The sequence below is a fragment of the Trachypithecus francoisi genome, unplaced genomic scaffold (assembly GCF_009764315.1).
Source record: "Trachypithecus francoisi isolate TF-2019V2 unplaced genomic scaffold, Tfra_2.0 Lachesis_group7, whole genome shotgun sequence".
Classification (NCBI taxonomy): domain Eukaryota; kingdom Metazoa; phylum Chordata; class Mammalia; order Primates; family Cercopithecidae; genus Trachypithecus; species Trachypithecus francoisi.
Window position 1 is genome coordinate 52,938,861 of NW_022681472.1, and position 25,300 is coordinate 52,964,160.

At 39.4% G+C, this 25,300-nt stretch overlaps 1 protein-coding gene and 1 long non-coding RNA gene across 2 annotated transcripts in view; one reads left to right on the forward strand and one right to left on the reverse strand.

The window, feature by feature from the left end:
• Positions 1-25,300, forward strand: part of CPQ (carboxypeptidase Q) — a 547,340-nt gene that overhangs the window by 454,147 nt on the left and 67,893 nt on the right. Inside the window, exon 7 of the mRNA XM_033203590.1 lies at positions 976-1,177. Within this exon, the coding sequence (XP_033059481.1) occupies positions 976-1,177 (202 nt within the window). The remainder of the gene's footprint in view (positions 1-975; positions 1,178-25,300) is intronic.
• Positions 1-25,300, reverse strand: part of LOC117079569 — a 526,295-nt gene that overhangs the window by 124,983 nt on the left and 376,012 nt on the right. The gene's annotated exons all lie outside the window — the stretch shown is intronic.

Here is a 25,300-nt window from a genome sequence, read left to right on the forward strand (position 1 = left end):
TCTCTGGAAGCAATGTACAAATGTTGTTATTGATTTTTTACTAGATGAGTAATGAGGAATGAGTAGCAGTGTTTGTCCAAGGATAGCTTGGGAATAAGTCAACCAAGGTGGCAGTTGGTAAGTCTTAAAGATGTGGATGGCTCCTGGGAAATAGATGAGCTGGCCAGTTTGAAGGATCTTAAAGTTGCAAGTTTTAGGGCTGGGTAGCAATTTAACTGTGCAACCTGTCAAGAGCCTATTATATTCTAAGTTCGTGCTGTGACAATATTGGCTACATGAAATAACTGTGTGCTTTCTTACCAGACTTTATTTGGAAAGAGTTTATGAACTAGTGGCCTGGCAGAGTTGCCTGGAATTAGAGTGCTGTGGTTTTACACCAGGGAGAGCAGTGTTTCGTGCCTTGTTCTATTACCTCCCTCTCTGAGGATTCAACAGATGGAACAACAACAAAATCAGAACCCCAAGACAAACCTGTCAGCTTGATGTCTTTAAGCTTTGGCAGAACTCACAATTAAGATAAGATAGAATATCTATTTAGAGGGAAGAGGTGCAAAGAAATAAGTTCACAGAGCATACCTTCTTTTTTCTGAGCATGGCTAATACTATCTGGAGATCCCTGCCACATAGGAGGAATTGTATACCGGAACACAGTGAACACTGAAGAAAATTAGTCGAAAGAATATTATTGCTAGTAGAAATAACTGAACATCTTTGATATGGGGCTTTATATTTCCCTTCATTATATTTTTTAATCCTTTCAAGCCAACTCTTGAGTTTGGCAAATCCTAGGCTGAGTAATTGTGCATCTGAGAATGGTTAGATAATATGCAGACCAGACCCTAAGTCAGGTACAGCAACATGTGTTTTGGCACAGCCGTGAGGAGGTAAAGTATTTGGTAATTGTTGTTTGATAGTTCCCAAGGAGAAAACACAGAAGCAACAGATAAAAACCAAACAACTTTCTCTTGTGTTTAGGTAAATATTTCCAACTACAGCCTAGTGATGGAGTCTGACACGGGAACCTTCTTACCCACTGGGCTGCAATTCACTGGCAGTGAAAAGGCCAGGGCCATCATGGAGGAGGTTATGAGCCTGCTGCAGCCCCTCAATATCACTCAGGTCCTGAGCCATGGAGAAGGGACAGACATCAACTTTTGGATCCAAGCTGGAGTGCCTGGTAAGACCAAAAGATGAAGTTATGTTCCTTGTATGTTACCAACAATTTAAAATAAAATTTCTACTTTAATAGAGCACAAGGAATACTGGTAGGCCAGGTTGTGCATGGAAACCTTAAGCTTTTGTTCAAGGTATAATCCAATGATTTCCAAAACTGGGATGATAGTCCTCACCTTGTATTTGTTTACCCATCTGTATCCCTCTACTCTTTCTAAATTATAAGCTCCTCACTCCCAGAGATTCTGATTTAGTCATTCTGGAATTGGTCCTAAAAATCCATTGTTTTGTTTTGTTTTTTAAGGTGGTATCTTTGGTGATTATAGCACAAATGATCTCATAACCAAAATTTGAGAAATAGAGTAGAAGGCAAATATTACTACTAATATCCTTCTAGTTCTAGTCCTGTGCTAGAAAAACTTCCCTGATCCAAATAATTCCCTATTAAAACACTGTGGTATCTGAAATTTTACCACTAGAGATGGATTCCTTGAGGGTGGGGTACTTCCTTTTAATCATATTTTATCTTAATGCAAAGACTCCTGTGCAAGAGGTTGAGCATAAGCTAATTTATCCTGGTCAGTGATTTATCATGTGAATATCCCGAAGAGAAGTCCTAAGTCCCTGGAGTCACGGATAAAATTATGAAATGGGAGTGGACATGAGGAGGTTACTTACAGGAATACAAGCCGGAACTGTCGTTTTTTTTTTTTTTTTTTTTTGAGATGAGGTCTCACACTCTGTCGCCTGGCCTGGGGTGCAGTGACACGATCACAGCTCGCTGCAACCTCTGCCTCCAGGCCTCAAGCAATCTTCCTGTCTCAGCCTCCCAAGTAGCTGGGACTATGAGTGTGCACCACCATACCTGGCTAACTTTTGTATTTTTTATAGAGACAGAGTTTCTCCATGTTGCCCAGGCTGGTCTCCCAACTCCTGGGTTCAAGTGATCTGCCTGCCTTGGCCTCCCAAAATGCTGGGATTACAGGCATAAGCCACTGCGCCTGGCCTCTAGAACAGTCTTAAAGAAGACAAATTTATACTACTTCATGAAGTTACCTAAGCCTGGCCATTGAAAAAGGTTATTGATTTTAAGTGTTTGTGACTCAAGGTTTCTCCCTCAACACCATTATATCCATAATCCAAAAAAGTTAAAGGATCCATCTGCAAATTGTTCTGTATTTGTACTATACAAATAGGAAGCCCAATCTTTGAACAGTTTTAACATTGCTATATTCAGAACGATTTCTGTGGCTACAAACATTTCAGAGGTACTAAAACAGTGTCTCTGGACCTACTCCACTCCAGATTTTTTTTTTTCCAGGCTGCAAAGTAGATTTTACCAATAGTTACATACTACATAGATTTAAGATTTTTAAAAAGCTTATTCTTGCAATACTGCAGATTTTTAAGGCATATTTTAAGTTTTAAGGTTTATAATAATCTTTCATAACTAAAAATAAAAGGCGCTTTTCTTTATTCTAATACAAAGACCAAAATTCTTTCCCTTTGTTCTTTGTTCTGTGTATATGTTAACGTATTTTGAAATTTCTTAAAGCAACATTTCCATTTACAATGCTGTACTTCTCCGGACAGATCCAATACTATCTACATATGTGTCACTGATAAACGTGATCTAAGCGTAGGGGAGAGAGTCTGCCCTTTACGTTATATAGAATCATTTGTATGAAATTCTAGATTTTTCCTGATTCTGAAATATTTCAACAGGAACTTCTTAAAAACTGAGAAACCCTGAATAAGCTGCTGTGTGGTAGCTGTGAGGAAAAGACTGGTAGACTGTGGGTGAATGAGAGTGCAGACTGGGGGTGCCAAAAGGTGAGGCGAGGAGCTGAAACCTAAGACAGAATTGGGAACACAAACTTGTCCCTCCCCATCCCAGGTATTTCTTATTTTGTTGTATTTGATCACTGAGACTTGGCTCTAGCTTTATTCCTTCACATGTACATGTTGCATAAGAATGGTTCTGTTTGGAGTGATCAGGTTAATTTGATTCTTTTCACCTAAAATAAGAAAGCGTTTTCTGTCTCTGCCATGGTAAGGTGAGGTAAGATTTGATTTCTATCTAACAGAATGGAGTGGGGAGACTGAGCCCATTATAGTTGCATAAGAATTAATAAGAGGCCGGGTGTGGTGGCTCATGCCTGTAATCTCAGCACTTTGGGAGGCCGAGGTGGGTAAATCACTTGAGGTCAGGGGTTCGAGACCAGCCTGACCAACATGGTGAAACCCCGTCTCTACTAAAAAAATACAGAATTAGCCGGGTGTGGTGGTGCAAGCCCGTAATCCCAGCTAACTGGGAGGATGAGACAGGAGAATCGCTTGAACCCAGGAGGCGGAGGTTGCAGTGAGCCGAGATCATGCCAATGCACTCCAGCCTGGGCAACAAGAGTGAAACTCCATCTCAAAACAAACAAACAAAAAAGAATTAATAAGAGTTAAAATGTATTGAACTACTAATATGTAGGAAGTACTCAGGCTTTTTGCAGATACTGTTTTATCCATATAACCATCCTATGAAGGATATACAATTATCATTATCCCTATTTTGCAGATGAAGAAAGACTCATAAGGGTTAAGTGACTCGCCCAAGACTATACCGCCCTTAGGGCAGGAGTCACCCTGAGAACAGGCCATTTTGGCTTCAAGGCTGGTGGCCCTTTTCTCACAATATGCAACAACACTGAGGAGTCTGGAATGCTGAGAAGTCTCCAAATCTCTGGCAGTGTCTAAAATGTTTATCTTACTCAGCTCTTGCTTATGCAAAGGATTTCAGTCCATTCCTGCTCCACAGTGATTTACCCCTGAGAGAAAGGAGTTTGTTATTGTAAATAACTACTTATATCTTCTCACATTCTTTGTTCTACTCCCTTCTTTACCTCTGAAAGATCAGAAAAGTTTGCATAAAGTCAGTAGCTCATTTAGATGACTATAAATGTTTCCTGGAATTCTGTTTTATTTCCTTTAGACCATTATAAGAGAGAACTAAATTACTGCTGTCTTCCTTTTATTACTTTTGAGTTATCCTTTGATATTTCAAATTTGGGCTATTCCTGGAAGAAACAATGGTACTACTTATAACTCCTGTTACCTATTGAAAATTTCAGGAACTTCACTGTGCGCAGTGGCTTACCCCTGTAATCCTAGCACTTTGAGAGGCTGCAAGGTGGGAGAATTGCTTGAGGCTGGGAGTTTAAGACCAGCCTGGGCAACACAGCAAGACCCCTATCTGTGAAAAAAAAAAAAAAAAAAAAAAACTCTGATTCTAAAAAGAAAAAAAAAGAAAGAAAAGGATGAAGAACCATACTTGGATTCTAAAAGAATCTTTTTTCTAAAAGATGAAGATGAATTTGTCTGAAAAAGAAAAAAGAAAGTAAAAATATATCAGTTGTGTACCCTATATTTGTGAAGGCCTGATAAATTATAACTTAAAGCTAAGGGTAGGATTCTAAATACTAATTAAGTTATCATTTAAATAACTGCTCACCTAACTTCTAAAAAATTAATGATAAATAATATTTCTAAACTCCATCCTTTTTTCTTTCATTGATTCAATAAACATTTATTGAGTCCCTACCATGTTCTAGGCCTATTAAATTTCTATAATTTGAGGTGACTGTATGATGACTAGGCCCCAATGTCCCGTGTATACTATTTACCAAAATACTGATAGAATTAAATATGTATCACACAGATAGAATTAAAATTCAACATTGTTTTCATTAATTATAGAAGACAAAAGGATCAATTTATAATATGGTCATCTTTGGGAGACAAAAGATGATATCTTTTACCCATCTAGATGATATCTATAATGGACAGAATAACTGTCAACATAAATATAAGGCTTTGGAGGGAAAAAGATTTTCTTTAAAAAGCATCTTGGATGTACTTTCTGCATAAACCTTTGTTCCAGATCTTCAGATTCCAGCCTTCTCCCATGTCCATCTCCTTCCATATTCCTATTCTTTCCCTCCAAATCCTCAGTCCTCTTTAAGGCTCATTCTGTATTCATTAGTGTTCGTGAATCCCTCCTGAGTCCGTAGTGCTCTATTGCTTTTCCAAATTTCTAATGCGCTTCAAGACTCTGTCCCACAACCTGGAGTGTGAATTACAAACTATGATATTATTCTTGGAACATTAGGGGTTTATGTGCATCCTGCTGCCTATATGCAGTGATCAGTCCTTTGAGGTTAAGGTCAATAATTTCTAATTATTTGCCTATTCCATAGCTGTCGGTTTAATTTTGGGAAACATTTAAATTCTTATAACTCTGACTTAGCAGAAACAAAAACATTGAAATAATTATTGTCTAGACAAGCTTTTAGATACTACAGTTTAAGAATGTGAAGAAAATAAAGAATACTAAGAAAAGAGCCAAAAAAGTATAAAAAATATTGGGAGAATGATATAAATTGGGAAGCCTAGAGCAATAAGGATTATTTCTCTTAAAGGAGCAAAGACTAAGAGAAGATATATCTTTCAATACGTTAGTGATTCGCACACATAAAATGGTGAATTGCTATTCCCTGACAATTTGAAAGACAATACAAGAAATGACTTAAAGTGACCTAAGAGGGATTTTAGCTAGTCTCTATTCACTCTAGATAATAGAGAGGCTTTAAATCTTAAGTTTTTGCCTGATTCTCCAATTCTGAGCTCCAGGTTAGGATGAAAGGAGTCTATTTCATTCTGAGTATGTCACCAATGAGGTGTAATCCATGGTTCTTATATGTCCCTAAGTGCATCCTTCTTGAATATATTTCTTCTTTAGAAACTCTTTCACAAAATATACATTAATGAAAAAAATTAAATACCCTCTTACTGTGACCTGAGAGAATGAGCCCACTCTTACTCTATATCTTCCGAGAAGAGTTTACTCCTTTGCTTCAGAACCTGAAATTCAGCTTTTTGTTGTTGTTGTTTTTAGTGTGGTGGCTTGTGGTAGACGGTATATTGGAAGGAGTTAGAGGACTTGAGTATGTATTCTGGCTTCAAAACTTCTAACTATATAGGCAAACGATGTAATTTTTCTAAGCCTCATTTATTTGTTATTAAGCATCCTTATTAATCAGCTATTGTATGGTACTGGAGAATCAGTGGTAAAAATAAAAACAGATAAGATTCATACATACCCTCACAGACAACACAGACTAGTAATGATACTTGGTTATTTCATCTGCAAAATAGGTCTGGTAACCTATGAGTCATTATTTCTACCAAGCCTCCACTTGTGTTCTCCTCCTCCTCTGCCCCTATCTCATTAGCAGGCACCATAATCCAGAAACCTCAAAAGCACCCAGGACATAAAGCCAAACATTTACAAGTCCTGTTTACTCCAAATCCCTCCTATTTCTTAAACCTATTCCCTCCTCTCCACCCCCACAGACCTTGTCTCACCAAAACTCACTGATTCCTACAGCAGCCTCTTAGTAATGTCCCAACCTGTATTTTTAATCCTCTTTCACCTAATTGGCTCACTGCTTCCAGAGTGAACTTTCTAAAGTGAAAATCAGTATATCAACCTGGATGCTTTTGGCTGCAAAATAAAACAGAAGACCCAGTCAGAATGGCAGTAAGGGGATAATGGTTTTAAATTCGCTTAAAAAGAACTTTGCAGCAGGTGTTACAGAGTGCATCATTTGGCCATTCGTCCACATCAGGGACCTTGGTTCTTTACATCTTTCCATGTTGCCATTCTCAGCATGTAGAGTTTTGTCAGGCCTGTCCCTTTGTGGTCCCAGGATGACTGCAGTTGCTCTAAGCAGCACATTCTCATACATTGTGCAGTAGTGGAAGAGAGAATGTCTGGAACAGACATCCCTTTTGAAGAGTGAGGAAATGTTTTCTAGAAGCCCTAAAACAAGTTTCTTAAACTCCGTATTATTGCCCAAAATTGTGATGTATGTCTGTGGCTAAATCATGCAGTGGCGATAGAAAGTGAAATTACCTAGATTGGCTTATACTGATCAAATTTTACTTCCTAGGCATAGGGTGGGGCCCAGTATTCACTGAAAAACAACTTCCTGAGAAGCTGTTTGAGAAAAATTGATATTCTTTAGGGAAAAGATGATGATGTCTATTGGGTAAATAATTAAAAGTAGCTGCAATATCTGATCGTCTCTACTCCTTGCTTCCAATCCTCCAGCGTCTCCCTGCTGTCTCCAGAGTGTTATGTATGACTAAAGTGCTCACTAAGTATTGCACTCAAGGTCCAAAATGTCAGAAATCGCCTCTAAATAACTTATGTAGTCAAACACCACCTGTTCCTCAATAACCTATGGAAACAAACAAATGAAAATGGTAATTTAAAAAAAAAGAAATCAAGGGCATCCAAATCAGTAAAGAGGAAGTTAAACTGTCACTGTTTCCTGATGATATGACCATATACCTAGAAAACCCTAAAGACTCCTCCAGTCCTTTCTATCCATCTCTCAGTCATACAAGTCTAAATGAAATTCCGGGCACACCTGCTGCTCTCATACTTCCTTGCCACTGGACCTGCCCTATTCTGTCTTTTTCACCAGTTAATTTCCACTCACTCATGATGCAGCTCCTTGTTCTCCTCCTTCTTAAGCCTTCTGCAATGTGCTCCAGTCTGAGTAAATGTCCCCTGGGTATGCTCCTGCAATGCCCTGTGTTCACGTCTCCTCTTAGTACTTACCTTGTTCTCCTAATTGTGATCAGTTGTGAATTCCTCAGAATTCTCAGTGCCTACAACTGCCTGGCCCTCGACAAAATGTCCATGACTCAAATGCTGAAAAAGCGGGATCCATGTTTGTAGGAAGAGTAAGATAATGTCAATGAGGTTTATTAATTGTAATGTGAGATACAACTGTAAGTTATGATTACTTTGGTACTAACGTCACTCATTGAGCTGTCCTCTTTCTTTGCATATTGTGTTGTTTTAAAAATCATATTTTAATTTATTTCATATTTTCTATAATAGTTCAGACCCCACGTTGAAGTACCAAATACACAGATTACTCAGAATTTAACGTATTTTCCATCTTGCTTATTTCTGCCCAATACCTCATATGGCATTAAGCAGAACTAAACTTTCCATTTCTATATTTCCAAAGGCCTTTCCTCTAAAATGTTCTATGAAAGGAAACATCAGAACACAAGTAGGAATGGTACTGTAAAGTAAATTGAAGGTTCAGCCTCTGGATCCAGGACTCCTGCGTTTCCAGTCACCAGGTAGAATAGTGCAGCCCAGCAGTTCTATGTCCCCTGTTGTCCCTAATTAAAGGGTGCCTCCCTTATGGTGAAAACACTCTGTGCAGTGATGTTTGAAGGCATTGATGCTCCATGGTAAGCAGACTTTGCCCTACTGGGAACATGAAAAGGAACCTCTCTGACTTGTGGCTGTAGCCCTCAAGCCCTCATTTAAATAGCCAGGGCAGTTTCATTCAATCGGCAAGCATGTGCTGAGTGCCTACTCTAAACCAAGTGCTGTTTAGCCACCGAGGATAGAGGATGAAAAAGAATCACCAGGTCTCTGCTCTTGTGGAGTTTACATTGTGATGGAGGGGTGGGACACTGGGAGGATACAGACTATGACAAAGAAAGAGATTAAGAATAGAGAAAAACATTAGACATTGCTAATGGCTATACAGAGAATTATAGTAGGTGATTATCTCTTACCTCTTTAATTCAGGTGAGTCAGAGCTCTTGCTATTCACTGACTGCTATTTGTTAGACAGCTGTGTATGACATCCTCATCAATATTGAGTTCCTGGAAATTGTTCATCAGAACGGCTTATAAGCTTCTTCTGCTCTTCCCCCATGCAGTAGATCTGCTTCAGCTCAAACAAAAACCACTGGGTGTCTTGCCCAAAGCAGACCTGGCTCATGCCTTCTAGGATAATTACCAAGTAGGAGAAGAGCAAATTGTTATACCATTGGGCAGTCAGTCATGCACTGCTTTATGAAGTCTCCTCTATTGTGCCTTGAACAGTTTTTTAAAGCACACACTTTAACTTTAAAGTTAATCTGCTTTGTACTTTATCTTCTTAACTGGATTGAGGATGAAGAGACTATTTTCTTCTTGTTTATATACCCACGACAACCATTATTACTTGGCACATAAAATGTATCCAGTAAATGTTTACTGATTAGATGTATTGATTTAAAGATGAAAATAAGCAAAGGAACAATAAAAGGAAGTTTTTGGTATAGTACCAAGATAAATAAGACATGCAGAATAACTGCAGGGGCTCACAGGTCAGAAGACAGGAAAGACCTGGAAGAGAGGAGCTTGAGCTGGACATTGAAAGATATGTAGTGTCACAACGGACAGGACAGGCACGGTAGCCCACGCCTGTAATCCCAGGATTTTGGGAGGTCAAGGTGGGCAGATCACCTGAGGTCAGGAGTTCAAGACCAGCATGACCAACAAGGTGAAACCCCCTCTCTACTAAAAATACAAAATTAGCCAGATGTAGTGGTGGGTGCCTGTAATCCCAGCTACTCGGGAGGCTGAGGCAGGAGAATCGCTTAAACCCGGGGGGCAGAGGTTGCAGTGAGCCAAGATTGCGCCATTGCACTCCAGCCTGGGCGACAAGAGTGGGCGTGAGACTCTGTCTCAAAAAAAAAAAAAGGACAGAAGAGGGTAGAGAAGGACATTCCTGATGAGATAATAATATGAACAAGGCAGGTGTCCCTGTGGGGCCAGAAAGGAAAGTGACGCCACTTTTCTAATTCATCTTGCAGGGGCAGTGGGCGATGAGAATAGGTGAGTACCTCTGGGCCAGATGAAAAAGAGTCATAAATATCAGGTGAAAACTCTCACAGCTGATGCGAAGTTACCAGAACACTTTATAAGGAGAGGGATTAATAAAAGCAGTGTTTTAGGATGTAAATCCCTAAAGCTCGTGCCTGGAGCATCCAGGTCACACTCAAGTAGAAGGCTGAAAGTGAGAACACTTAAAGGGAACCCAGGAGCTTGAGGAGGTAGCATAGGGTTCAAAACAATTGCTTTAGAAAATCAGATAATGATATTGCTCCATTTTATGTACGACAATGACCCATAAAACGCTATTACTTAGGCCGGGCATGGTGGCTCAAGCCTGTAATCCCAGCACTTTGGGAGGCTGAGATGGGCGGATCACGAGGTTAGGAGATCGAGACCATCCTGGCTAACATGGTGAAACCCCGTCTCTACTAAAAAATACAAAAAACTAGCCGGGCGAGGTGGCGGGCACCTGTAGTCCCAGCTACTCGGGAGGCTGAGGCAGGAGAATGGCATAAACCCGGGAGGCAGAGCTTGCAGTGAGCTGAGATCCGGCCACTGCACTCCAGCCTGGGTGACAGAGCGAGACTCCGTCTCAAAAAAAAAAAAAAAAAAAAAAAAACACTATTACTTAAGTCTCTGTACCATTTCCCATGCCTTCTAATGACACAGCCTAGAAGTTTTCCTTCTCTATCTTCCCCTTTTGGGGTCTCAAGATGAGCTCTTCTGAGTTCCCCTTCTTATTCATTGGACTTGCCATCAGTTTCACTCTACCAGTTCTCAAATTTGTTTCTTACGTTACACTTTGATCAATGTATGTAAATTAGATAGTGTATGTAAATTATGGAGGATACAAAAATGAGATATGGCCCCTTCTCTCCTGGAGCTCACAATTGAAAACTGATTTTGTTTAGCTTAATAATAATGAAGATAAGAATAAAGACTTCATCATAGAAAACTAAATAAAGCTACATTAAAATTTCTAAGAAAAATATCTAAAATTACTTGAAAGTCAGTGGAGTATAAGGAACACGGATTTCAAAATATGTTTGCTCCTTGTCAGCCATGTAAGGTTTTTCTCTCCCTGCTTTAAATAATTAGGGAATGTAGAACTTATTTTGACATGTTTTAATATATCAAGTGATTTTAAAATGTGATTTTTAAAAATGCTATTACCGAAACTTCCAAACATATACAAAAGTAAAATAATATAATGAACCCCCATACACCCACCACTCAGCTTAAGGAGTTTTTCACTCACAGTCAGTCCTATTTTGGCTCCACCCCAGCTACCCTCCTACACCCAGTTTATTTTGAAGCAGATCTCCAAAGTCACATCATTTCATTTATAAATATTTTAATTTGTATTTCTAAAAGGTAAGGACTCGTTTTGTTTTTGTTTGTTTTTGTTTTGTTTTGTTTTTGTTTTTGTTTTTTGTTTTATTTTGTTTTGTTTTGTTTTTTTGAGATAGAGAGTTGCTCTGTCACCCAGACTGGAGTGCAGTGGCGCAATCTCAGCTCACTGCAACCTCCACCTCCCAGGTTCAAGTGATCCTCCTGCCTCAGCCTCCTGAGTACCTGGGATTACAGGTGCGTGCCATCATGCTAGGCTAATTTTTGTATTTTTAGTAGAGATGGGGTTTTACCATGTTGGTCAGGCTGGTCTTGAACTCCTGACCTCAGGTGATCCACCTGCCTTGGTCTCCCAAAGTGCTGGGATTATAGGCATGAGCCACTGAGCCCAGCAAAGGACTCATTTTTATTTATATAACTATAATACTATTATTCTACCTACAATATTTCACAGTGATTTCTTAATATAATATCTAATATATGGCCAGTTTTCAAATATTCCCAATTGTCTTCATACTTCTTTAAAAATAGTTTTGTAATGTAAACCAGGATTCCAATAAGGTTCAAACAATGCAGTTGGCTGATATATCCCAAGTTTCTTGTAATCCATAGGTTCTACTTCCATCTTTTTTCTTCTTATCACTTATATGTTACAGATGCCAAGTATTTGTCCTGACTCCATTTCCACAGCATCATTTGTCATGTTCCCCTATCCCTTGTATATCCTGTGAATTGAGTTAAATCTAGAGGCTGGCCCTGATTTAAGTTTGATTTCTTTTTAGGCAGGGGAGAGGGAGTGGGCTAAAATGCTTTCTAGATGTTGCTGCTTGTTTTCATTAGGAATAATGTCTAATTATCTCCTTTTTTATGACATTAGCAGCCTAGATACATTAAGTTGACCCTTGAACAACAGGGAGTTTAGGGGTGCTGAGCCCTGTGCACAAAAATCTGCATATAACTTTTGACTCCCCAAAAACTTAACTACTAATAGCCTACTGTTGATCAGAAGTCTTTATGATAACATAGTAAATTAACACATATTTTGTAAATGTATTATATACTGTATTCTTATAATAAAGTAAGCTAGAGAAGAAAAAACTGTTAAGAAAAGCATAAGGAAGAGATACATTTATAGTACTGTACTCTATTTGTCAATACCATCTGATTACAAGATGAATTTTCTGAAATGGCAACCACAGTGGCACACCTCAATCTGTGGTACGTATCAAGTAATTCAACTTTTTCTTGTAAAGTCACGACTTTTCTCTGCTTCTTGGGAGCACTTCTAACATCACTAGTTGTGCATTGTATGAGTCCTATGGTGTTAGTCAAAGTCTACAGTATTACACTAAATGTGATGAAAAGTTATGTGAGAGCCATGAGATATTACTTTTTCCTGTGATATGCAATTTACTGGAGAGATGAACTGCTCACATAGAGGTGATTAGCGTCTGCAGCATTTTTCCAGATCCTGGTAACACTTGAGCTCACCACAATAGCAACAGGAGGTAGCTATGAAATTACTACAATAGTACAGTATGTACTACAGATAATGTTCTGCAGGTATGATTTAATACTGCATCTTGATATTTGTTTACATTTCTCTCATCTGCAAAGGGAGCCATGTACAATCTGTGTTTATGTGCATATGTTTTGACACATTTTAACTTTTTACAATAGATCTGTGTATACTTTATGGTAGTAAATGCTAAAATAAACTAGCATCCACATATATTTATGCATTCATAACATACCTAACTTTTTCTTAATTATTTTGATATTTCCAGATTATGTGGTTCATTGTAGAATTTTTTTAAATTGTCACAAATCTCCAAAAAATTTATGGAAAAAAATATTTGTAAAAGTGGATCCACACAATTAAAACTCACGTTGTTCAAGGGCCAACTAGATTTAATTTCAGTATATTCTGAATGGTATAGTCTAATCATATCATTCCTTCTTTATTAATTTAAATAAATCTACACAAACAGAACTTTCCCCTTATTAGCTATTCAGTTACTCTGAGATACTTTTGTATAAGAAGGTAGGATAAATGCCTCATTCTTTCTATTTACCTATTTTTAAACCAATCAGTTTGTTTACTAGTATCACCTAAAGACGATTGATTTATTTTTAGTGTCATTATTAACTGATGGATTTAAAAATATTTGATGTGTTTCATTCCACTGTAGTAGCTATTTTATTTATGCTCAAATTATCCCATCTTTGGCCAACTGAAACCTCTTTAAGCGGGTTCTGAGTCCTTTTGACATGACCCTCATAGTTGTTGACAGCATCCTGGTTTTTGGATAGGAGAAATTGTTTCAGACCATCCTGTACATGTCCTTCCCTAGATCTGAAATCAGCTATCTCTTCAAAGAATCCAATTTATTTTCCTAGGTCATAGTATTTAGAGGCCACAGTCTGAGCAGTAAGTATGTGAGTTGCTACTGGATTGTTCATTGTTTCTAGGTCTTTTGAGCATACAGGACTAGAAAACACTTTTTTTTCTCCAAAGAGAAATTATATTACTAATTATATGATATTTCCAATTTAAGTTCAGGACTATAAAGTTGCACTTAACTTCGCTGATGTTATATCTGCATCTTCTTTTCCCCTGCCTACAATCCTGGCTCTCAGTGGAACAACATAATCACTCATTTGCTTTATCCCACAATACACACCCAGTGGTCTCAGAAAAACAGTATCAACACAATCACCAACAGTATAACTATTGAAAAGAGTTTTCTGTAATTCTTTTTGTTTTTAGTGTGTATATTCTACTAGAGATGTACAAATTTCTGTTAACCTGTGATGCATATTACTCTCATATGATATCATTTCCATTTCTCTCTTTCTCTTTCTCTTTTTCTTTCTCTTTCTCTCTCTCTCTCTCTCTCTCTCTGTCTCTCTCTGTCTCTCTCTCTCTCTCCCTCCCTCCCTCCCTCCTTCTCCTTTTTTAGAGATGGGATCTCACCCAGGCTGGAGTGCAATAGTACATTCATAGCTCACTGCAACCTGAAACTCCTGTGCTCAAGTAATCTTCCCACCTCAGCCTCCCGAGTAGCTAGGACTACAGGCTGGTGCCATCGTGCCCAGCTGATTTTTGAAAATTTTTATTTTTAGAGATGAGGTCTCACTATACTGCTTAGGCTGATCTTGAATTCCTGGGCTCAAGCGGTCCTCCCACCTCGGCCGCCCAAAGTGCTGAGATTATAGGCAGGAGCCACTGCACCTGGCCATTTTTCTTATTTTTGTTTTAAAACCTCCACTATTGACTTCTAAAATGTTTAAGTGCTTATTTTCTAATTTTTCTTTATAGTGTGGGAAAGAGATTATGAGTAGGAGTCATTATATGATTTATGAATTACCGTGGAGTGTCATAGTTAGATCCTCAGGATACCATTGCCTGTTCTTTCTTCTTAGACGTGACTCAATTTCACAATTTCATTCACTCATTCATTTAAGAAACCTAAGTAAATGCCATGGAGCAATTAGAAAAGAGGCTTAAGGAGAGAATTTAACATATATTGGTTGTCTACTATGTGTCAAAATTATGATAGGTGCTTTACTTATCTCATAATTTCATAAGCACATTTTGAAGTATCAATTATTATTCTGTAACCAATTTTCAGATGAGGCAGTTGGGACTCAGGGAGTTTCCTTTGCCCAAAGTCACAAAGATATTAAGTAGACAAGCTAGAATTAACATATACAGTCTGTTTTACTCCAATGTCATATATAAGATGCAGTCCCCGTCCTTAAGGAGTTAATGGAGGGTTGAGCCCCAGGAAGAACAGAGTACAATAGGAGTTCAGGCCAAAAGAAAGGCCTCACAAAGAGGCGGCATTGCACCTGATTTTCAGGAAATGATAACGTGTGCTGGATGTAGAGGGACTGCATTCCATGTCAAAAATTGGACATGAGCAACATTCAGTAGGTAAGAAAGTGTAAGGGGTACTTAAAACGATAAGCAGTCTGGTTGGACCAAAGTTTAGGTTAATATAGGGAAATAGAGAACTAAACGGGTTGCCTGGAACCTCAGTTGGGATCAGAAGGTCATTCTGAGGATTCAGGACAGCTAGAAACTTTTGAAGGTTTGAGCAGGAGTGAAATATGATAGGGCACAATCCTAGCCACCGGGCAGGCTCCAGCTAACCCAGATCCTTCTCCTTGGAGGGACTCCAGACAAAACCCACCTTCATAGTTCCACAAGTCTTGCTGATTTACTGCATGTCTTCTAGCAATTTCCTGGAAAAGTTCCATTTTCTTTCATGTTTTGCTACTGGAAGTTTTGCCAAATTAAGGCTTTCAGTTGGAGAGAGATGGAGTAGTCCCACAAAGCATTGCACTGCGATTGGCAGTGGTTTTCTGAAGTCTCAGAAATAAAGTCTGACTCTAATTAGACATACTTAATCTGCTCAGTGAACCTTAGAGTCGAATAAGTCTTAGAGTAGTGTGACATTTCACTGATTTCTTATAAGAGCTTTGCTGGAAAATATACTTATCAATCTAATCAATAATTATAAGATTATAGAAATCACAGGAAAAAATCACAATTAAAAGATTTTGGTAAAATTAAGTTCAAATTGCATAGGACTTTTTCTATACTATACCTTTTACTATAAAGATGAGTTATATCTAAACATTATACAATAAACTGCCTAGTTTGGCTTAAACTCTTCCTTTGCTCAGTATTAAAGTTCAGAAGTGACCATCTAACCTAACATTCTTACATATCCCCCTCATGGGGATTTTTAACACAGTGAATTAAATGTTCCCTTTATTCTATTTTTTATAAGAATGTATGAGATTGCATAATTCATGGTAACTAAACTTACTTTTAAAATATGACATTTGCTGTCTTAATTCTTTCCAGTTCATAATCTGTAAATCAAATACGGTTGAGCTCTGTAAAATCTATTAGTTATGCATCTTTTGAGACCTGAATGATCTGTTGCCTATCATAGGACTAGATATGAAGTGTGTCCTCAGTATTCTTAGTATCCACCTTTCCTTTCTTCCTTCCTTCCTTCCTTCCTTCCTTCCTTCCTTCCTTTCTACACATTTATTTTTTGTAATGGCTTGAATAGTTTACTGTCATGTAAGTGAATCGTATCTTATGTAGTATCTACATAAGAAACATGGCATGGACTTCACCAATACTCAAAACTATCCCATTTTTGGAAGTTTAAACCTAAGAGAAAAATGATTGCTGGATACATCTTTATAAAATCTACATTTTTACAGAAATAGTTCATTGATTATAAATATCATGTTTGAAATTTTTTTAAAAATGAAGTTACACACAGATACTATTTAATACCTTTAGCACTAAACTGCAAAGTGCAATGCAGAAATAAAGCCATTGTTTATTTAGATGGGTCAGTGATTCCACACTCACTACTCCTCATACAAGATTTTATCTGAGATACCCTGACCATTGTAGTCACTTGGCTTGTGAACTTCAGTTGCCCCCACAATACGCTTAAATTTTTCGTTTTGTGCTAGTGTAGACCAAGTAAAAGCCCACATAAACCCAAGATATGTGTTAAGGTTAGAGTTGTGCTTCGCACTCTTGACTGTACTTTAAAATCACCTGGGGTGCTTTTAAAATTGTCTCAGCGCTGGGGCCCCACTCCCAGAAAGTCAGAGTTAATTGGTCTGGCTGCAAGGCCACAACAGCTGCACAAGTGCAGGGGGCACCGCTTACCGACAACCTCATCATCTCCCTGGCCCTCAACTTCCTGAAGCACAGCTCCACTGTATTCCATGTGAATGGCACCACTGTACTTGTGCAAACTTGGAAGCCCTAGCAATACTGCCTGAGCACCCATGTTTTCAGAAGGCCCCCAGGTGTTCTAATATGCAGCCAGAATTGAGAACCATTGACATATAATATAACTTAGACATTAGGTGTATGGATTAAGGAGCTGTGTAGAAATAGATTCAAGATGCAGTTCTACTACTTTTTAGCTGTGTGAACTTAGGAAAGTCACTTCACTCCTTGGAACCTCAATTTCTTCCTAAATAAAATAGTGATACTAATACCTATCTCATGAGATTACATAAAAGAAAAAATAAGATGGTCAAAGTGAAATGCTTGGCCCAAAATTAACACTTAATAAGCCACTTTTATTATTTTAGCTATTAAAGTGAGATTTCTATATTAGTCTAGATTCCTCAGTACTAAGTTATAGAGGTCTGTCTCAAATGATCTGAAACAAAATTGGGGAAATTAAGCAAGCCACAGAAGGGTAGAGTTTGATCTGGCCTCAGATTTTGGCATTTGAATGCTGTTAGGACACACATACCTCTCTCTCTCTCTGGAGCTTATTCCAGCTTCTCTTTTCATGGTACTTTCATTCTCTCAGCCGAACTTCCCCCTTGGGCTAAACCATGACCATGGGCAGCTCAAGACATATCTTTACAGCCTCTTTAGCACAGAACAGGCAACAAATTCATCCTATCCGACCCAGTTGAAAAGTTACAGTGACCCAGCCTGGCTCCATCCCTGTGGTCAAGAGCTGTAGTCATTAAAATGGTGGAGAAAGAAAGCTGTGAAGATAAATACAATAACCAGCTTTGTTTCATTGTTGAGACCTGATTCAAAATAAATAAAATACATAAAACCCTTGCCATTCTAGGATCTATTGGCCAACAAGGAAAGACAGCAGTAAGATCCCAGGAGCAGGAACGTCCCTGAAATTAAAACACCTAGTCTCTCCACTCTCCATGACCTGTGCACAATAATCGCCCCTTAAGGTAAATTTAAGATCACAGAAGTATGCCTTATCCCCTCTGGTCCAGTTTACTTGAGACGCTCAGACTGACAGGCAAATGAGGAGTTGAATCACTTCATACCAAGCTCCCAGCAATCTGCATTATTGAATACCTGAAGTGTTCTGTCCTCCCACTCCCACCCCACAGTATTTCCTTACCCATGCAAGTGAGCAAGCTAGGCAGAGTTGTTTATTTTTTTATTATTTTTTTTTTATTATACTTTAAGTTCTAGGGTACATGTGCATGACGTTTATATCATGTATAACTCCCCAATGCAATCCCTCCCTCCTTCCCCCTCCCCATGATAGGCCCCAGTGTGTGATGTTCCCCTTCCCGAGTCCAAGTGATGTCATTGTTCAGTTCCCACCTATGAGTGAGAACATGCGGTGTTTGGTTTTCTCTTCTTGTGATAGTTTGCTAAGAATGATGGTTTCCAGCTGCATCCATGTCCCTACAAAGGATGCAAACTCATCCTTTTTTATGGCTGCATAGTATTCCATGGTGTATATGTGCCACATTTTCTTAATCCAGTCTGTCACAGATGGACATTTGGGTTGATTCCAAGTCTTTGCTATTGTGAATAGTGCCGCAATAAACATACGTGTGCATGTGTCTTTGTAGTAGAGTAATTTATAATCCTTTGGGTATATACCCAGTAGTGGGATGGCTGGGTCATATGGTACATCTAGTTCTAGATCCTTGAGGAATCGCCATACTGTTTTCCATAATGGTTGAACTAGTTTACAATCCCACCAACAGTGTAAAAGTGTTCCTATTTCTCCACATCCTCTCCAACACCTGTTGTTTCCTGACTTCTTAATGATTGCCATTCTAACTGGTGTGAGATGGTATCTCATTGTAGTTTTGATTTGCATTTCTCTGATGGCGAGTGATGATGAGCATTTTTTCATGTGTCTGTTGGCTGTATGGATGTCTTCTTTTGAGAAATGTCTGTTCATATCCTTTCCCCACTTTTTGATTGGGTTGTTTGTTTTTTTCTTGTATATTTGTTTGAGTTCTTTGTAGATTCTGGATATTAGCCCTTTGTCAGATGAGTAGGTTGCAAAAATTTTTTCCCATTCTGTAGGTTGCCTGTTCACTCTGATGGTAGTTTCTTTAGCTGTGCAAAAGCTCTTTAGTTTAATTAGATCCCATGTGTCAATTTTTGCTTTTGCTGCCGTTGCTTTTGGTGTTTTAGACATGAAGTCCTTGCCCATGCCTATGTCCTGAATGGTACTACCTAGATTTTCTTCTAGGGTTTTTATGGTATTAGGTCTAACATTTAAGTCTCTAATCCATCTTGAATTAATTTTCGTATAAGGGGTAAGGAAAGGATCCAGTTTCAGCTTTCTACTTATGGCTAGCCAATTTTCCCAGCACCATTTATTAAATAGGGAATCCTTTCCCCATTTCTTGTTTCTCTCAGGTTTGTCAAAGATCAGATGGCTGTAGATGTGTGGTATTATTTCTGAGGACTCTGTTCTGTTCCATTGGTCTATATCTCTGTTGTGGTACCAATACCATGCTGTTTTGGTTACTGTAGCCTTGTAGTATAGTTTGAAGTCAGGTAGCGTGACGCCTCCAGCTTTGTCCTTTTGACTTAGGATTGTCTTGGCAATGCGGGCTCTTTTTTGGTTCCATATGAACTTTAAAGCAGTTTTTTCCAATTCTGTGAAGAAAGTCATTGGTAGCTTGATGGGGATGGCATTGAATCTATAAATCACCTTGGGCAGTATGGCCATTTTCACGATATTGATTCTTCCTATCCATGAGCATGGTATGTTCTTCCATTTGTTTGTGTCCACTTTGATTTCACTGAGCAGTGGTTTGTAGTTCTCCTTGAAGAGGTCCTTTACATCCCTTGTAAGCTGGATTCCTAGGTATTTGATTCTCTTTGAAGCAATTGTGAATGGAAGTTCATTCCTGATTTGGCTCTCTGCTTGTCTGTTACTGGTGTATAAGAATGCTTGGGATTTTTGCACATTAATTTTGTATCCTGAGACTTTGCTGAAGTTGCTTATCAGCTTAAGGAGATTTTGGGCTGAGACGATGGGGTTTTCTAAATATACAATCATGTCATCTGCAAACAGGGACAATTTGACTTCTTCTTTTCCTAACTGGATACCCTTGATTTCTTTCTCTTGCCTGATTGCCCTAGCCAGAACTTCCAACACTATGTTGAATAGGAGTGGTGAGAGAGGGCATCCCTGTCTTGTGCCAGTTTTCAAAGGGAATTTTTCCAGTTTTTGCCCATTCAGTATGATATTAGCTGTGGGTTTGTCATAAATAGCTCTTATTATTTTGAGGTACGTTCCATTAATACCAAATTTATTGAGCGTTTTTAGCATAAAGGGCTGTTGAATTTTGTCAAAAGCCTTTTCTGCATCTATTGAGATAATTATGTGGTTCTTGTCTTTGGTTCTGTTTATATGCTGGATTACGTTTATTGATTTGCGAATGTTGAACCAGCCTTGCATCCCAGGGATGAAGCCCACTTGATCATGGTGGATAAGCTTTTTGATGTGCTGCTGAATCCGGTTTGCCAGTATTTTATTGAGGATTTTTGCATCGATGTTCATCAGGGATATTGGTCTAAAATTCTCTTTTGTTGTTGTGTCTCTGCCAGGCTTTGGTATCAGGATGATGTTGGCCTCATAAAAAGAGTTAGGGAGGATTCCCTCTTTTTCTATTGATTGAAATAGTTTCAGAAGGAATGGTACCAGCTCCTCCTTGTACCTCTGGTAGAATTCAGCTGTGAATCCATCTGGTCCTGGACTTTTTTTGGTGGGTAGGCTATTAATTGTTGCCTCAATTTCAGAGCCTGCTATTGGTCTATTCAGGGATTCAACTTCTTCCTGGTTTAGTCTTGGGAGAGTGTAAGTGTCCAGGAAATTATCCATTTCTTCTAGATTTTCTAGTTGATTTGCGTAGAGGCATTTATAGTATTCTCTGATGGTTGTTTGTATTTCTGTGGGGTCGGTGGTGATATCCCCTTTATCATTTTTTATTGCGTCTATTTGATTCTTCTCTCTTTTCTTCTTTATTAGTCTAGCTAGCGGTCTGTCAATTTTGTTGATCTTTTCAAAAAACCAACTCCTGGATTCATTGATTTTTTGGAGGGTTTTTTGTGTCTCTATCTCCTTCAGTTCTGCTCTGATCTTAGTTATTTCTTGCCTTCTGCTAGCTTTTGAATGTGTTTGCTCTTGCCTCTCTAGTTCTTTTAATTGTGATGTTAGAGTGTCAATTTTAGATCTCTCCTGCTTTCTCTTGTGGGCATTTAGTGCTATAAATTTCCCTCTACACACTGCTTTAAATGTGTCCCAGAGATTCTGGTATGTTGTATCTTTGTTCTCATTGGTTTCAAAGAACATCTTTATTTCTGCTTTCATTTCGTTATGTACCCAGTAGTCATTCAGGAGCAGGTTGTTCAGTTTCCATGTAGTTGAGCGGTTTGGATTGAGTTTCTTAGTCCTGAGTTCTAGTTTGATTGCACTGTGGTCTGAGAGACAGTTTGTTATAATTTCAGTTCTTGTACATTTGCTGAGGAGTGCTTTACTTCCAATTATGTGGTCAATTTTGGAATAAGTGCGATGTGGTGCTGAGAAGAATGTATATTCTGTTGATTTGGGGTGGAGAGTTCTATAGATGTCTATTAGGTCCGCTTGGTGCAGAGATGAGTTCAATTCCTGGATATCCTTGTTAACTTTCTGTCTCGTTGATCTGTCTAATGTTGACAGTGGAGTGTTGAAGTCTCCCATTATTATTGTATGGGAGTCTAAGTCTCTTTGTAGGTCTCTAAGGACTTGCTTTATGAATCTGGGTGCTCCTGTATTGGGTGCATATATATTTAGGAGAGTTAGCTCTTCCTGTTGAATTGATCCCTTTACCATGATGTAATGGCCTTCTTTGTCTCTTTTGATCTTTGATGGTTTAAAGTCTGTTTTATCAGAGACTAGGATTGCAACCCCTGCTTTTTTTTGTTCTCCATTTGCTTGGTAGATCTTCCTCCATCCCTTTATTTTGAGCCTATGTATGTCTCTGCATGTGAGATGGGTCTCCTGAATACAGCAGACTGATGGGTCTTGACTCTTGATCCAGTTTGCCAGTCTGTGTCTTTTAATTGGAGCATTTAGTCCATTGACATTTAAGGTTAATATTGTTATGTGTGAACTTGATCCTGTCATTATGATATTAACTGGTTATTTTGCTCGTTAGTTGATGCAGTTTCTTCCTAGCCTCGATGGTCTTTACATTTTGGCATGTTTTTGCAATGGCTGGTACCGGTTGTTCCTTTCCATGTTTAGGGCTTCCTTCAGGGTCTCTTGTAAGGCAGGCCTGGTGGTGACAAAATCTCTAAGCATTTGCTTATCTGTAAAGGATTTTATTTCTCCTTCACTGATGAAGCTTAGTTTGGCTGGATATGAAATTCTGGGTTGAAAATTCTTTTCTTTAAGAACGTTGAATATTGGCCCCCACTCTCTTCTGGCTTGTAGAGTTTCTGCCGAGAGGTCTGCTGTTATTCTGATGGGCTTCCCTTTGTGGGTAACCCGACCTTTCTCTCTGGCTGCCCTTAAGATTTTTTCCTTCATTTCAACTTTGGTGAATCTGGCAATTATGTGTCTTGGAGTTGCTCTTCTGGAGGAGTATCTTTGTGGCGTTCTCTGTATTTCCTGAATTTGAATGTTGGCCTGCCCTACTAGGTTGGGGAAGTTCTCCTGGATGATATCCTGAAGAGTGTTTTCCAACTGGGTTCCATTTTCCCCCTCACTTTCAGGCACCCCAATCAGACGTAGATTTGGTCTTTTTACATAATCCCATACTTCTTGCAGGCTTTGTTCATTTCTTTTTCTTCTTTTTTCTTTTGGTTTCTCTTCTCGCTTCATTTCATTCATTTGATCCTCAATCGCTGATACTCTTTCCTCCAGTTGATCGAGTCGGTTACCGAAGCTTGTGCATTTGTCACGTATTTCTCGTGTCATGGTTTTCATCTCTGTCATTTCGTTTATGATCTTCTCTGCATTAATTAGTCTAGCTGTCAATTCTTCCACTTTTTTTTCAAGATTTTTAGTTTCTTTGCGCTGGGTACGTAATTCCTCCTTTAGCTCTGAGAGGTTTGATGGACTGAAGCCTTCTTCTCTCATCTCGTCAAAGTCATTCTCTGACCAGCTTTGATCCGTTGCTGGCGATGGGCTGCGCTCCTTTGCAGGGGGAGATGCACTCTTATTTTTTGAATTTCCAGCTTTTCTGCCCTGCTTCTTCCCCATCTTTGTGGTTTTATCTGTCTCTGGACTTTGATGATGGTGACGTACTGATGGGGTTTTGGTATAGGTGTCCTTCCTGTTTGATAGTTTTCCGTCTGACAGTCAGAAGGACTGTCTGTTGGTCTGTTAGAGATTGCTTGAGGTCCACTCCAGACCCTGTTTGCCTGGGTATCAGCAGCAGAGGTTGCCGAAGATAGAATATTGCTGAACAGCGAGTGTACCTGTCTGATTCTTTCTTTGGAAGTTTCCTCTCAGGGGTGACGCCACCCTGTGAGGTGTGGGGTATCAGACTGCCCCTAGTGGGGGATGTCTCCCAGCTAGGCTACTCGGGGGTCAGGGACCCACCTGAGCAGGCAGTCTGTCCGTTCTCAGATCTCAACCTCCGCGTTAGGAGATCCACGGCTCTCCCCAAAGCTGTCAGACAGAGTCGTTCGGGTCTGCAGCGGCCCCGCTCTTTCCCCTAATGGACTGCAGCTGTGCGCTGTCCGCAGAGGTAGAGTCTACAGAGACAGGCAGGCTTCCTTGAGCTGCTGTGAGCTCCACCCATTTCGAGCTTCCCAGCGGCTTTGTTTACCTACTTAAGCCTCAGCAATGGCGGGCGCCCCTCCCCCAGCCTCGCTGCTGCCTTGCGGATAGATTGCCGCAGACGGCTGTGTTAGCAGTGAGGGAGGCTCCGTGGGCGTGGGATCCTCCGGGCCAGGTGTGGGATATATTCTCCTGGTGTGCCTGTTTCCTTAAAGCGCAGTATTGTGGTGGGAGTTACCCGATTTTCCAGGTGGTATGTGTCTCAGTTCCCCTGGCTAGGAAAAGGGATTTCCTTCCCCCTTGCGCTTCCAGGTGAGGCGATGCCTCGCCCTGCTTCAGCTCACGCTGGTCAGGCTGCAGCAGCTGACCCGCACCGATTGTCCGGCACTCCCTAGAGAGATGACCCCAGTACCTCAGTTGAAAATGCAAAAATCACCGGTCTTCTGTGTCGCTCGCGCTGGGAGTTGGAGACTGGAGCTGTTCCTATTCGGCCATCTTGCTCCGCCCCATGTGGCAGAGTTGTTTATTTATGTAAGTGTTATTTATAGGAACACTCTCTACAGCTACTCTAACGTGTATGTTATCCAAGAATAAGGTAATGAGGTAAAACAACCACAAAAGGCCCAGGAACATCTTTAACATTTGGTTTGTTCTAACCACTTATCTGACACTTGAGATGGAGAGGCAGCAAGTGTCATGAAAGAGGAACAAAATTCATCACTTTACAGCGGTGTGCTTTTGACAAGTTACTTAACTTCTTGGAACTTCAATTTCCTGATCTGTAAAATGAAGGCAATAATATTTCAAAGGACTATGGGGAGAATTGAATGTATTTGATAAGTGATAATGTATTTGAATGTCAATTACACTCTGTACAGTTGATATTAAGTAAGTGGTTTTTTAGCGGGGGTTGGATAATTTTATATTTAAAGCATTATTGAAAAAGCTTTGCTATGAACATGTCCTCATGTATTTGGACCCAGTAGATAGGATGACTGGGCATGTACTCAACTATCCTAAGAGACATTGCAAAAGAGGCACAAGTACTGCTGGCACTCACCAGCCATTGGGTTCTTAGCCTACTTACTTTGTGGTTACAAAAAAGAGTGATGGAGCTGCTAGCATACACTATAACCTCCCTGCTACTATACTGGTTCAGTGTCCTGATTTAGGAAAGCAGCCTGACTCATTTCGCTGTAACATGGTACAACACTGCAGAGAATGATGCCAAGAAGAAAAATGTCAAATATTAATAACATTACTAGCTCTTCTATTTCAAAGAATGCCTCCAGGGATTTTGAGGTCTCTTTATAGTTCCTATTCAGCCAAAGTAAATTGATTATAGGTTGGTAAGAATCGGTGGAGGATTATATGAGTGAAGGTATAAAAGCACCTGGCCAAAGGCACAGAATAGCGCTTGGACTGACTCTCACAGGCAACATCAAGTTCTAGCTTG